At 42.7% G+C, this 15,396-nt stretch overlaps 1 protein-coding gene across 4 annotated transcripts in view; it reads left to right on the forward strand.

Annotated features, from left to right (window-relative positions):
• The window catches only part of PRAG1 (PEAK1 related, kinase-activating pseudokinase 1), a 50,663-nt gene extending 35,819 nt beyond the window's left edge, over window positions 1-14,844 (forward strand). For 2 of the 4 annotated variants that reach the window (XM_090032026.1, XM_090032027.1), the window contains 2 exons: window positions 6,446-7,188; window positions 10,210-14,844. In XM_090032026.1, the coding sequence (XP_089888152.1) occupies window positions 6,446-7,188; window positions 10,210-11,247 (1,781 nt within the window). In that variant the 3' untranslated portion in view covers window positions 11,248-14,844. The remainder of the gene's footprint in view (window positions 1-6,445; window positions 7,189-10,209) is intronic. The other 2 variants (XM_090032028.1, XM_090032029.1) reach the window with 1 other exon arrangement.
• The last annotated feature ends 552 nt before the right edge of the window (window positions 14,845-15,396 follow it).

Below are 15,396 nucleotides of genomic sequence, written 5' to 3' on the forward strand. Positions count from 1 at the left end.
GTCTTTGTGGCAGCATTTCAAATATTTAAAAACTGCTGTTATGTCCCCCTTTAATGTCTTTTTCTCTAGACTAAATGCATCTGGTTCTTCCAGTCTTTTCTCATACAGTTTGCATCCCAGTCCCTTTATTATCTATCTTGCTCACCTCTGGATCCTCTATTTTCTCTGCATCTTTATTAAAATGCAGAGCCCAGAGGTGCACAAAATCCTACAGCTAAGGCCTAATCCATGCTGCGTAAAGTATACCTCCACCAAAACCCCCAGATCCTTCTTGGCAGCACCGCTACTTAGCCAATTATCCCTCAGTCTGTATTTCTTCATTTTATTTTTTTTTCTTCTCTAGGTATAGCACCTTACAAGTATTCTTGCTAATTTTTTTTAGACCTAACTGAAACTAGATCTGATGGATGATGAAGTCAATCTGTAGTGATCTTGTGTGTGCTACAGTTCTTAGTACAATGCACAGGATCATTTATCTATGCAGCATACTTCCCTCAGTGAATTGCAGTAGTAACAGAAAACATTCTCTTTAGGGGAGGAGATAAAATGCATTGAGAAGGAAAGGAGCTATGGTGAAATTAAGTGCATAGGTTAGGTATTTCTTAAACAAAAATATCCCCTCCCTAATTAATTTAGATTTTAGGAAATACATTTTCTTTCAAGTAATTTTTTTTCCGAAGTGCATTTAACTTGGACATGCAGTGACATATTGTATAGCTCAAGAGCTATTTCCTTCACAAACAGTGATCGCTATATAGTGGAAGCTCTCTCTATCCAAAAACAACAATTTATAGCAATAAAATTTAGAGAGAGTGCTCTGGAAACTGTAAGTTGCTGAGTTAGGGGTAGAAAAAGCAGAGGGAGAACATGCCAGAAAACTGTAAAGGGAAAAATTCATGCTGCGGATCAGACTTTTTTACTCTAGGCACCTTAATGTATAGTTGTCAGTTATGAATAGAAGGGGAAGACCTTTCCTAGTTTTGCTCCAGTAAAATAAGGCATTTCAATTTTCTTTAAAAAACTGGAAGTTTTAAGTAAATGCTTGAAAGTGACTTTGTTATAATGTAAGAGAGGGACTGATCTAATGGATTTTGAGGCGAACTTGTTTAGAATTCGTTGGCAAGTCCCCATGCCTCCTGCAATCCTTTGGTTTAGTTAAACTGGGGAGTCTGCAACAGCTTCAGCTAAAAGAATGAAGGGTTTTAAAGTAAGATTACAAGGCAGATACTCTTGTTAGTATGAGTCCTTGTGATGTTAAAATATGACTCATTAAAACTGCCTCTGAATCTTAAATGTGTTGCAGAATTTGCTCTAAGGTTATGGAACTTTATTCTGGTAATAAAGGAGAGCTAGAGTTTTTGGTGGTTGATTGGTGCTCAAATAATGATGGCTGCCATGTAGGGAAGACAAGAGAGGCAGTTTGCATTTATGGGCTAAGTGTGTTTAATTGGATGTTAAAATGATTTACATTGAAAGAGTAAATGACTGAGATAAGTGGAGCAGGGTCTAGTCTCAGAACTTTAGTTTTAGACTGTCCGTTAACTCAGGCAAATATTATAACACCAGCTTACTTTGGATTTTGTGCTGAAGTATGTCTTTTCAATCATAAGAAAGTTAGGGCAAGATTCAGCACATCACCCAACAGGATAAAGTACAGACGCTTTTAAGCCAGTTATAGGCTTCCTAGGTTCTAGTACTGCCCCAGTTCCAATTCAGCTCCTGGCTTAGGTTTAGAACAACTTGGGCTTGTTCTGCTTTTTTACATTTTTTTTTAAGCTTCATTCTTGGAAAGCATGGGCCATCTTCTCATTATAGGCTTTTACAGGACCAAGTGCTGGTCAGGGCTTCAGAGCACTACTGCACTATCAGTAATAAAAGATGTTACAGAGGGCCATGTAATGATAAAGACAGCCTTACAGGTTGTGCTGGACACAGATGCTTCAGTGGTGGTGATGCAGAGGTCTTTGTGGTTATACAGTTCTCCAAAGGAGATCCAAGCTATTGTGGAGGACCTGCTATTTGAAGCCATGGAACTATTTAGTGTCAAAACTGATAAGACTTTGCATGCTCTGTTCTGCTCACTGGAGGTGAGCAGCTTCCTACCAGTGTAAATTCAAGTAATGTTCTTGTTTATCACTGAAGATAGGTTCTGTCCCATCAGTGTCTTCCAGCAGATTGCCACTCACAATCCCTTTTCCCCATCCCTTTTCACGGACTGTTCTGACGAGCATCTGCTACAGGAAGAAGTCGTTTCCCTTTTTGGCACTGGGGAGCCATAGAAAGGGTTTCCTTGCATCTCCTGTGGAAAGCGTTTCACAGCAGTTACTTCCTAGTTCTGAACAGAGAGCGAAGGAAGGGGGGCTGGGGACCAGTCTTGGATGCAAGTCCACAGTCATACCTTGTAACAAGCTCTGCCTCCAGGAATGGCCACAGCACCTCCTAGGGGTCACCCTAAGTCTGTTCTCCCACTCCAGTTCTCCCCTATTGGGTGTCCTCTTTTCTCTCCTGCTGCACCTTGATGTAAAGCGGAGTGGGCAATTATTTGGGCCCACAGACCACATAAGGAATTTTGATGAGCTGCTGCATACTGGATCAACACCCCCTCCCACACACACCCCTCCCAGCAACAGTGTTAGTAATTGGGCTGCGTGGGACTGCAGGCTGGACAGTATTCACTACTGTTCATATGCTCTACCTCCAAGTCAACATACTCTTGGTATGGAGTTGGAAGGAGAGGGGCAAAACTAAAGCACACTCTACAGACACTGGTAAGGCAAAAAATCTTCTGTTGAACTACAGGGGCATTCGATGCACTGGGTGCACCTACACGAGATGCTAACTGCACAGTAACCTAATAAAACTGCGCAGTAGTGTGCCAGGCAAAACGCGTGCTATTAGGCTGCTGTGCAATTAGCATCTGTAAAAACCAGTGCACTAGTACTACTGTGGAATAGCACCAGTTACTGTGCATTGATTTAGTACTTGGTTATGCAAGTACTAAACTTAATGTGCAGTTACTACGGCAGATTAATGAACATGTAGTCACACCCACTGAAAAGTAAGAATGTGCATGTGAAGAATGCATCTTGAAGAAACCAGTTACCAGTAAGAAACTTCATTTTAAGTTTCCATATCTGTTCAGCCTTTGCCTTGTTTCCGTTGGTTTCAGACAGTGGTACCCAATTTTTTTCCACCTCAGGCCAGATGGACAGTGCTCAATCTGTCTGCAGCCCTGATCTAGCCAGTTGGCCCAATCCATCATGTGGGGTGGCAAGGCGGATCCTGATCTGGTCATGTGGAAGGTAGGGAGAGGAGGGAGCATAGCCTGGCCCTGGCTTTGCAGGGCTTGGGAATTTGACAGAAGGGAGGGTGGCAGCATTACTTGCCATTTGCCACTGCTCCCCTGTCACCAAATTTCCCAACTGGCTGAATGCCATGGCTCCATGGGTTACGCTTGGGCTGCAGGCCAGAGGTTGAGTACCCCTGGTTTAGAAGGCTACCAGTCATTACTATTGTTAGAGCAGGGATTACAGTGTAGACTACAATGTCTACCGTGGCCTAGACTGACAAAGGCTATGAAAGGTAACAACCTTTTTAGTAGCTAACCTTGAACCAGTAGCTTATGGAGGAAGGGTATTACATCCTGGTATCTATTTCCTGTGCCATATAGAAGTATGGTTTTTATTTATAGAAAAGGTCCTTAATAAATATGGAAATGGTGTCATATGTTGATAAGCTATCAGCATCTACAATCTGCAATGCCAATATTGAAACCCAAGATTCAGGTTCAAATAGAGAACAGAATATACAGCTGTTCACTTTACCATGAGCAAGACTGCCATGAATTATCATAGACAGACAAATTGTGGCACAGTACAACTTCTAAACATATTTCAACTATTATTTAGTAATTTCAAAATACCCACATTTTCATTGAATGTTGGTTATTGATTATCATAATTTCTAGTAAAAACATTTGGTTATTTGAGTGTTGCATGCCATAGTTGTTTATTTTTCTAAAATTATGACTTCTGGAATTTTTGCTATGATAGAGATGCCCCCCCACACACACACACCTGTTTGATAAACAATTAGTCTTATTCTTGACCAGTTTTAACAAGGTAAACATTCATAAAGTACAAATGGCTGAAATGAACTGGGTGCCAAAATCTACATTCTGAAGATGTTTTCCTTTCTTCTGAGCACTTTCATGGTTCAGTTCAGGCAGACCAACAGAACTCAGTTCATAAAACAAATAGATTTGAGAATGTGTAAACTTAGTCAGTGGAGGGGTTGGGTTTTAGAACTTGACAGTAGAATGAAGTCAACTAAACCCTATACCTCCCCTCAGAAGTTGAACTTTTTTCCAATGTGTGGCACTGAAACAAGTTCAGTGCATCACCTTGACCACTCTGATAGTGCTTAATCCAATACAGGTGCAGAACTGTCTTGGATTATGCACTAACATGAGTCAGACTGTCTTATCCAGTCTCACCTACCCTGTTAAATTGCTGTGTTTCAGCTTAATAACTAAGTAGGTTTTGTTTAAATATTTGTAGTTGCACATTCATCCCTCAGTACTTCATTCTTAACTCCTCACAAGTGATTTCATTACTTAAATATTTATCCTACACCAGCTTTACTACTGTTTGGTGGCTAATATACAAATTCAGGGAAAAGCACCAGAGTGGTTTTTCATAACACCATAGAATATCACCCTCTTCCTCTGAAATACCATTGTCTAAATCCAATTAAATCATGGCATTCTGTAAGCAGTGTTTGCCATAGTTAACTAATTGGAAACTTGCCTTGGTTTTGGATGTAATCTTGTTTGCATCTTTGAACCATGGCCAGACAGACTGTAGAATTCCCTGAACTGTTGAAACCACCAGGATCCCTTGTAACAAGCCTCTAAATGATTCCGTGAGAGTTCTCAGAGCACCCCACGCTATTAAACTGAAGATAATTCAAAGTCATTAGCATTAGGATCCATGGGCGACTGGTGCCACCTTGGTTGTGGGGCATGTGCCCCCCTCCTGCAACTAGTCAGCAGCTAGGGGGTGGTCCTCCTGTGGCCAGTCTCACCGGGGGGGTCCCGCAAAGCTGATCACAAAGTGGTCACAGATGCTTCTGGGAGCACCGTGGTGCTCCTGCTCCCCAGCCAGCGCTCCTGCCTGCCCTCCCCTGTCCCCCTGCCTGTCACCTAAGCAGCGAGCACGACTGGTCAGGGGGTGCACATGCACCTCTACCTGTCGCCACTTAGGATCAGCTGCACCACAGAAAGACCATGAGTGAAGTCCCATGTTCTACATGAGAGTAAAATTGTACACAAAAGAGGTCTTTTCTTCCTTTATAATCACTGTCCCCTTGCATTCGGCACACAGTTGATCTTGACATCCAGACACACAATGCAAACATGAAGTTTTACCTCTTCTTTAGTCAATTATGTGCAGTGGACTTCTGGGTGGATGCTGACTCAATGATTAGACTTGCTCATCCATAATAAGCTAAGGGTGAAATTACATGTTACACTTGGACCATACTAGGGACACTTAAAACATGAGCATCCGCATGTTAAAGCTTAATAACTCACGTGAAGTGCTTTCTGAGCATCTCAGAGTTGTCACTTCAGGTAAGGTGCTGGGCTGTGCTACCTAACTTGTGTAAGATAAATTCAGTCTGCTCCACAGAGAAAATGAGCACATTTTGCAGTCTTCCAGCATCACAGGATGCATTCATTCCATTTCCCAACCCCTTCCCCCAATAGAGGATAGAGACTAGAAATAGAACCCCCAGGTGTCCTGGCTTCTAGCAATAACCCTGCTTGCCATCCCTCTAGTGGTAAATCACAGCTATGCAGGCAAAAAATGGTATTAACCCTTAATATGTGACTGCTCATAGCATATTCTAACTTTAATACCGTTTAACGTTCCACAGATTTAGTATGGTCTATGTATAATATGCAACTTCACCCTAAATCTTCACCACAACATGCAAGCTCCATGCTCTACTCGCAGCAAAAACCACTTCTCTCCTGCAGCAAGAACAGAAAGGCTTTCAGCCTACTATTTCCAAATGAGGCACATGAGAAGAGTTATAGGAAGCTCATGAAGGTGTGAACTTAGAGTGTGTGTGTGTGTGTGTGTGTGTGTGTGTGTGTGTGTGGCATGCATCACAGCTTCTAATTATTTTCATCTAACTTTTCTGCATTTGTATGGCAAATTATTAAATATGTGATTTTACCTCTAACCACCTGGTATTCAGTCCACAGGAAGAAGGTATTTTTAAATGCACAAGTAGGTGTTAGGCCTGTAATCCCCATTGACTTGTAATGGAAGTTAGGCTGTGCTCCACCTTTGAAAAATCTCATCGGGAGAATCCATGCTAATAAAGGAGAGCTGGGAGCACTTTTTCATAATTCAGTTAATGCCTTTGTATCTTCTAGGACAATCGTGTGAACAAAGTCAGTCGCCAACTCTCTCTGGGAACCAAGGGTTTTCTTCTGCTCCTTTTCCTGAGGATAATAGTGAGGGTAGATCCCATGGTGCACTGACTGAGCCACCTCCTTTGCCACAGAAGAAGACAGTAAGCAGAGCAGTTTCATCACCTGATGGCTTTTTCTGGGGCCAGGCCACATCAGGTAGAAGAACAGCAAAACCCGCAAGCCCCAGACTGAATGTCAGTCACTCTGAAAGCAACATGTGTGTCCGAGAAGAATCTCCATTTTGCTATCCATCTCATCTAGGAAGCAACTGCAACACATTCTCCTCCGCTGAGTCTCTGGAAAGAGTCTGCAAAGGAAATGGCCATTGGGGACCAACTTCAAATAAGAGCAGCAGTGCCTGCTTCCCAAACAGAAACGTGCAGCTGTTCTCGTCCTCTCAGCTCAGTGTGTCTAGCCAGGTTTCCTCAGGCTCCAGCCTTCAGCTCCACAGTCTGCTCAGCAACATTGACAGCAAGGAGGGGGTGTATGCCAAACTAGGAGCACTCTATGCTGAATCTTTGCGCCGCCTTGTCACAAAATGTGAAGACTGTTTCATGCGTGATCAGAAAAATGAGCTGCGTTTCAGTGAGAACAACTGGTCACTCTTTAAGCTGACATGCAACAAGCCCTGCTGTGTTTCTGGGGATGCCATCTATTACTGTGCAACCTGCTCAAAAGACCCTTCCACTACCTATGCAGTGAAGGTAATTTTACTTTCTGGCCTTTTTGTTTTCTGTCTGCTCAATCATTTATAACTGCAGTGTAACAAGAATAGATCCTGCCGACTGTATAAAACCACATTGTGTGCTAGTGTCAGTTGGCACAGCTTTACTGGAATCCCTCTCTGGGAGATAAACTTCTGTGGAGTGTGAACTGCAAATTTAAAAAACAATAGATTTAACTTCCGAGCGATAATCCTTCAAAAATGACGTTCCTTGAGGTCTTACTGCATTATCCATTACTGGCACCACGACCAGAATACTGAATGCTCCTTGGAGAGCTCCATTGTTGTTTTCTAATAGTACTTGGCACTTACATGTTCAGAGCACTTTCTACCATGCTCCTGTGAGGGTAGGTGGTTCTATCTCTGTTTTATGTAGGACGAAACCAGGGCAAAAAGGCCATAGTATCCAAGTCACTAGCAGAACTGAGATTAAGGTGCAGTTCTTGGTATCTAACCCACAGGCTTTCTCTCCTAGAGAGTGCTGCCTCTTTAGAATTCTAATACTGTTTCTGGGTGTAAGTAAAGACTGGAAGTTAGAATATATGGCAAAACCTTGGTAGATTTTCACCAGAACATAAATAATTTCCAAGTAGACATGCACTAAATATCGTTACAATTTGAAAGCTTCTTTTAATTGATTCAGTTGTTACAAACCCTGTGAGGAAGCTTTAGTTTAGATATATTATTTTTTAAAAAATGATACATTAGCAGTTAAAATTCTGGACAAATCAAACATTAAGACATCTTAACCATTTAATTTAATGGGTAGATCTATCGTGCAGCTCTATAGACATTCCTGTTCCTTCTATTGTGTGATTGGGTTCTAAGCCTAGTTATCTCCTTGCTATAAGGACATGATTATTATATAGAGGAAAACAACCTTTTTTTTTGTTCATGACAGGTCTGCACTTGTGTCCTCACGTGGAATTTGCATATATTTTGTGATCCTGGCAGAGTGTCTCACTAACTGAACCAAAGCAATCAGATGGGGCTTTGCTGTTCACTAGTGTTAGTGGAAAGTATATCTCAGCAGTTTTCCAGTGAGCTTTCATTTTCATTAATAAATTATAACTGACAGGCAATAATTGGGAAACCTAACTGCCCCTTTTCTATGCATAGTGTATTATTGTATTAATTTTCAGTCATGAAAATGGCTACAGCCCTAGGGTTAAAATTAGACATGAAAAAATCTAACAGCTTGAACATTGGAGTTAATCCAAGAGTCTGCCAAGAAGTTTGAGCCAAAACTTAAACCAAGCTATTTATATTTGCTAGACACACAGACACACACAAAAATAAAATGAATAGAGAGATCCAGGGTCACAATGACTGCTGGGAAACCCAGCCAAAATGGGCTTTCTTTCATGGTGTTTGTCTTCATTCAAAGACACAGAGCAAAGCCAGCTGCAGATTCTTACCATCAACTTTCATTGTCATGTGTACTGTGTGTTTACAATGTATGCAATCCACACACAGTTTAGCAATGTGACCAAGCAGGTTACACAGGAAAACTTTCACCACATTCTTCCACATCAAAGCTTGTATTAATTTGCCTCACTCGCATGTGCTCCCAGCTTGCATGAGCAACACCAGTAAGATCAGATCCTGGTATCGTGGGTATATCTGTAAAATAAATAAATTACTGGGATGAGTGTCACTTAGAAAAAGTGTTGCATACTTACAGGCATATTGGAGCATGAAAGCACAGGTAATAAAAAGAGAGGTACAGTTTTTTGTCTGATATAATAATAATATAATACAGATATTATACCAGTCGTATTAAATGAAAAAATATGTGTATAACAAAGAACAAAGGGCTTATATTCACCTGGGGTGCTTAGGATTCTCTTGCATCTGTTGCATTAATCTGTAGTATACCTATGAGCTATGCTCCTGGAAATCATCTTTTAACAAAATAAATGTGCAGGACCATGAGACTATTTTTATTCAGATGAGAGAGGACACAATAGGCTTTGAATTGCTCTTCCCTGCACTACTTAGTCACCAGAGTTAATGACCTGCAAACTTCTAGATTCAGAATATTTCCAGAGGAGTATAAAAAAAAAATAGCCCTCAACCTCCTGTTTATTCACTTCTGCACTCATTTACCGTAGATGACAAAGCTTTCTTGTCTAGTTTTGCACACATGCAAAAAGAAAGAGTGTCTTGCTCCAGGGTTTGAAACCTTTTATGTTAAGCTTCAATCTCGAGCAAGTTTGTGCATCTCAAGTGTAAGTAAATCCCTAAATAAAAAGGCTTATAATGGAAATGCTGAAAAGCCTGTAAGATCTGTGGAGCTAATGGATGTTGCTGTAATAAACCTATTTTTGTGCCTTTATTTGTGCTGTCATAATGGGAAAGTTTCAAATAAAAAAAGATTGTGTGGATTGGATTTGCATAAACTTTGACTTAGAGTGGTGGGGCAGGAACCACTTTGTAGCTCCATCTTTCTTTTTGTCATAAGTGTTAAGGGCCAGGAGAGAGGGCCACTGGCCTGAGTTGCCTTTATGCAGGTACACCTTGTGGTTCTGCTGCTGGAGCCTTTTGTGTGCTCTTCTGGCTATGTCGGTGCTTCATCAGTAAAGAGCAAAGGACATGAAGGAGAGAGATGTGAAGAAAGAAGGTTCACTACAAGTAGACCAGGCATAGAAGAAAGTTGTGTGTCTGAATATAGTCCCAGAAGTTAAGAAGTCTTGAGAAGATCGGGGCAACATATACGGGGTGCATGGGGGTACACATGCACCCCCTGAGAGTGCTGGTGCACCCCCTGTGAGGCCGCACTCCCTGTTTAGCCAGCTGGCAGGTGGGGAGCGGGGCTGCCAGCAAAAGCAGCCACGCAGCTTGACTCGAGGCACCAGACACCCATGGAGAAGATAGTTGCCACAAACCTGGTATTTTAAATATTTGGGCATTTAGAGATGCAGATAGGTGCCTAAAAACTTTTAAACATGTAGTGTGCAGCCATGCTAACCTATGCAACTGTCCCTTTTTCTCTTCCCAGATATGTAAGACTCAAGAATCAAAAGCAGCTGCTTCATACTGCAGCCCCTCTGTACCAGTGCACTTCAACATCCAGCAGGATTGTGGGCATTTTGTAGCCTCTGTACCCTCCAGCATGTTGCTGTCTCCTGAAGTAGTAAAAGGCACTTCTCCAGATGGTCCCCGCCCTTGCCGTCCTGCCAGCGAACACGACTGTGTGGTAGTCATCACTCGCGAGGTGCCACACCAGACGGCAGCCAGTTTGGTGAGGGATTCTACAGCTTATCACAAAGCTAAGCCAGAGCTGTATGAGCGGCGTGTATGCTTCCTGCTCCTCCAGCTCTGCAATGGCCTGGAGCATCTCAAAGACCATGGCATCATCCACAGAGATCTTTGCCTGGAAAACCTGCTTCTCGTTCACTGCAAATCTCCAACTAGCTGCAATAAAACCAAAGATGAAAAGCACTTGCCCAGACTCATAATCAGCAACTTTTTGAAAGCCAAGCAAAAGCCAGGACAAGTAGACTCCAAAATTAAAAAGAACCAGGCTCGGCTGGCTCCAGAAATTGTCTCTGCCTCTCAGTACAAGAAGTTTGATGAATTTCAAACTGGCATTCTCATCTATGAGCTCCTCCACCAGCCTAACCCATTTGAGGTGAGGGCTTGCCTCCGGGAGCAGGAGTACAGCCAAGATGACCTTCCCCTACTCCCCAACATTTCCATTTACTCCAGGGGGCTCCAACAGCTTGCCCATTTGTTACTGGAAGCTGATCCAATCAAACGCATCCGTATCACAGAAGCAAAACGGATGCTGCAGTGTCTTCTTTGGGGCCCCAGGAAGGATTTAATAGACCAGCCTCTCAACCACGAAGAAGCCCTCCATAGCGCTTTCCAGAACTGGATTGACATGAAGCGGGCACTGCTGATGATGAAGTTTGCAGAGAGGGCTGTAGACACAGAGCGAAGCATAGAACTAGAGGACTGGCTCTGCTGTCAGTATTTAGCTTCTGCAGAGCCAGCGGCTCTCTTCAATACATTGAAACTCCTTCAGCTTCTCTGACCTTGAGAGCATTTCAAATGCAGAAACAGCAGGGAGAAATTTTGAAAGATCTTTCTAGGGTTCAAGTTTGTTCATGAGTAATGGTACACATCTCTTTCACATTCTTGTTTATAACCTACTAAAAACTGAGGATGAAGTCTTTTTCTCAACACACAGACACAAATTGATCCATTTGAATAAGTTAACATAATTTTGAGTTCTGCACATTGCAGATGGAAAAGACAGCTGCCTGCCAGATTTGTGGTTTTGGTATTATTACTGCACAGAAAATAAAACCTATGTATGTATGTGCATGTTTCCTAATGAACAGGATGCGTTTGGGTTGATTTTAATGACAGATACATATTCACGTTGGAACAAAACTTTATTTCTCATAAAATAGGGAACTTTGAGCCATACTCTAAGCTGCCATACTTAAAATGGTTTCCAGATTTGTAGCCCAGTTAGTTACATGCAGCAAAAATTGTAGCAGCATGGGGCAAAATGACAGATAAAGAGAGCTAGTCACTGCTTGAGTTCTCAGACCTCACACAATGCTATCCAGATCACACACAACCAGCATGACATCCCCAGCAGGATTATGACTGTAAAGAACATACCCGTCTTTAAAAGGTCATTTCATGGAATGCAGGTGTCAGTGCCAAGATTCCTGTACTTTTTAAGAGCAGTCATTTTTGGCAGCCTTTTAAATCCTTCTTTTCTATAACCAGAATTAGCAGTTATTACACATTTTTCCTAGATAGGCTAAATGTTGTCACCAAGATCTTTTTTGGACAAAATGTTCCCAGTGTTATTCCATTAGTTTATCTTTGCTGCAGGTAGAAACAACTGGAGCATTAGTGCAAGCAAAGCACTGTGGCATCAGGCTACTTAAAGAATCCAACACAGTCCCCCTTGTTGGAAGCTGAGTATGTGTTCTGAAATGTTATCAAAATCACTTCAACATGACTTTATCTGGCAATGTAACTGATCCAAGGCAGCAACCAGGCCTAGAGGCATAAAAAGCAGGGTTTGCACCCTAAGCAAGTTCTGCAGGATTGCAGAGCAGGGAGGTTCTGCAAAGTGCTGGAGAGGCAGGGGTTCTGAGGTCAGGTTGCGCAGTAGACTTCTACCAGGGATTCAAAAATAATTCACAGCTGCAGCATGATATGCCTGCCCTGGCTGTTGTTCCTACTGCAGAAGCTTGGTGTCTGTGCACCCAGGTGCTGCTGCAAGAGCAATGCCATGGTGCTGTTGCCATAGTGTGGACTGCATAGGGAGGGGGATGCAGTTCTGGCACACCTACTAAGTTGGTGTCCAGGATTGGCTCCCTGCTCACTCGCCCCAAATTATGCTACTGACCAGGCCTTTTAGGCCTCTCTTTTAGGGGAGCATCTAGCGATGGGCCACTTGCGTGGAGTTTGCTGCAACTGGTCTCACAAGTGGTGCTTGGCCCCCTTTAAAGTTACTGAGAAGGGAAAACTTCAGTTTCAGCTCCCATGGCCTAACTGGGTTAGTTTTCTTCTGGCACTGTTTTCTGTGGCCTTAGTTCTAAAATGGTGTGTGAATAATCCCAAGTGTTGGTGCATGGCTAATCATGTGTGGATGCCTTGTCTCTCCAGTCTGGTTCCTCCAGCTCCTCCATTTTGGGTCGATTCAGCTGTCACATTTTCTTGGATCTTAGAGAGGTGTCTGGGGCACTAGGTATCTGTGTTTTTTATTTGTTCAGTGCCTGGCACAGCACAAATCAGACTGGTCAGGGACAACTGAAATATTCATATCCACTGAAAATACCTGTGCGAGGAGAAAAAGTGCATGAATCAAAAAGCTAACCACACCTTGTCATGCATCCACAGATGCATCACGAGCAGGTCCAAGGGGGTGATCCTCCTCCTCCTCTATGCGACATTGGTCAGGCCACAGTCGGAGTACTGCATCCAGTTCTGGGCGCCGCACTTCAGGAGGGATGTGGACAGCATCGAGAGGGTCCAGAGGAGGGCCACTCACATGATCAGGGGGCAGCAGGGCAGGCCTTACAGGAGAGGCTACGGGACCTGAACATGTTCAGCCTCCACAAGAGAAGGCTGAGAGGGGGTCTGGTGGACATCTGTAAACTTGGCAAGGGGGACCAGCAGGCAATGGGAGAGTCCCTGTTCCCCCGAGCACTACTGGGAGTAACAAGGAACAACGGCCATAAGTTGACTGAGAGTAGATTCAGGCTAGATATCAGGAGGCACTACTTCACTGTCAGGGAGGCTAGGATCTGGAACCAACTTCCAAGGGAAGTGGTGCTCGCTCCTACCCTGGGGGACTTCAGAAGGAGGCTAGACAATCACCTAGCCAGGTTCATTTGACCCCAGCATCCTTTCCTGCCCATGGCAGGGGGTCAGACTTGATGATCTGCTCAGGTCCCTTCTGACCATACAGCTATGAAACTATGGTCCTAATAGGCCATAACTGGAACACATCTGTAGTAGTCACAGGTGCTCTGACTGAGACTCCAGACCTAGCCTCTGCACCCACCTGCACTGTCACATTTCAGCCCCATTTGTGCAGTGGGATGATGATGCTTTCTACTGGACACTCTAAAAAGTATAAATTAAATGTGTTTTATGATGTTTATTTATTCCTGTATCGTGGGTTGGAGTAGCACTTGAATCCCCATTAGGGCCTGTCATTGGACTAGATGCACACATAAAACCTCTATCATAGATTACTTAAAGAAAACCAGGAACAATCAAAATATCCTGCAAAGTGAGGAATCAGCAGATTTCCTGTAAGGCTCTTTCAAAGCTGCTCATCTGTACAGGATATGATTCAAGAAAAAGCTTATCTTGTTTATGAGCTATTATTACACAATTTTCATGTTACTGGCTCAACATTAAATTTGTTTCCTCTTGCCCTCCCTGTAAATCAGTAGCTCTATGCACTAAGGTGGACAATTAATTTTCATGTAAAAAATTAGCACTGTTCCACCTTCATTGCCATCCTGGCAAACCTGCATTGACATAAGAGTTGTGTGGCACCCTTGAGTTATTCTTCCAGGGCCAGATCCTACTATCTGATCAAGGATAGTGTTGTACTTCATCAGCAGGCTTACGGATTTTAGTGAAATCTACAAGCTACAGTGCAAGAAAGGGTAGGAGTGTCTTGCCCATGAAGATGCTGCAGTCCTCTGTTACCCTTTTCTTTGGAGAGAGAGCTCCATATAGAAATATGGAGAATTCAGTGACTAAATCGAGTCAGTGAATATAATATTAAGAACATTCACATGTACTTTCTTCCTGCCTTTGTTTATACCCAATTGCAGAGGTTTCTGTTTATGGCTTTTAAATTATTAGGATTAGTGTACTGATGTTTGACTTTTTGAATCTGAATACCATCTTTTTGTGTGCTCTGTATTAGATGTTATCATTCAAACAAAATGGAGGGGTTGCACCTACTTACCCCATGTTCCTGGGCAATGTTTACTTCCTCCTGGAAACAGATGTTATTCAGTTCTGTTGGATAAAAGAATAATGCAGTATTGTTCTGCGTTGTTTTTTTTAAATTATTTTATTTTTGTTTGTTTTGCAAGATTCCCTCAAACACACTGAAATTGCCTCATTAAATTGATGGTATATATAAACATATAACAAGTACTGAAACAGTAGCAGTTATTGAAAAGCTGTTCAAATGATAGGTCTAACTGAAATCTTGGGAAGCAAAAGAACAGAAAGTTCATTCCCAGTAACGGGCAATTTTGAGACATTTGATCTACATACACATTCTTGCTTGTGGAATGTACTGACCTCCAAAGCCTTTGACCAGAGACTTTTTTGCCCTAGTGGCATCTGGAGCATTCCAGCACTGCCCCAGCAGACAGGGCCCTAGGCTGAGAAAATATAGGGCAATATGTACTTCCTTAGGTTCTTCTCAGCTAGAGTTGATTAAGTCTGTGACTCCAAGGAAGAGGGGAAAGTGGGTATAGTTCAAATGAGTATCTGCACAACAGTTCTCAAAAGAAATTCAATTACTCAGCACTTCTCTGCATACATATTCTCATTTGTGGGTAACTCCATAGCATTACCTATGCATCTGGAGATTGCATAGGTAGTGCTATGGAGGAAAATCCTCTTAGGTTAATAGTGACTGGAGGATTGTGGGCATGGTATCTGTTTGAGTGGCCTC

The sequence above is a fragment of the Crocodylus siamensis genome, chromosome 2, assembly GCF_052110815.1.
Source record: "Crocodylus siamensis isolate JL-2025a chromosome 2, ASM5211081v1, whole genome shotgun sequence".
Lineage (NCBI taxonomy): Eukaryota > Metazoa > Chordata > Crocodylia > Crocodylidae > Crocodylus > Crocodylus siamensis.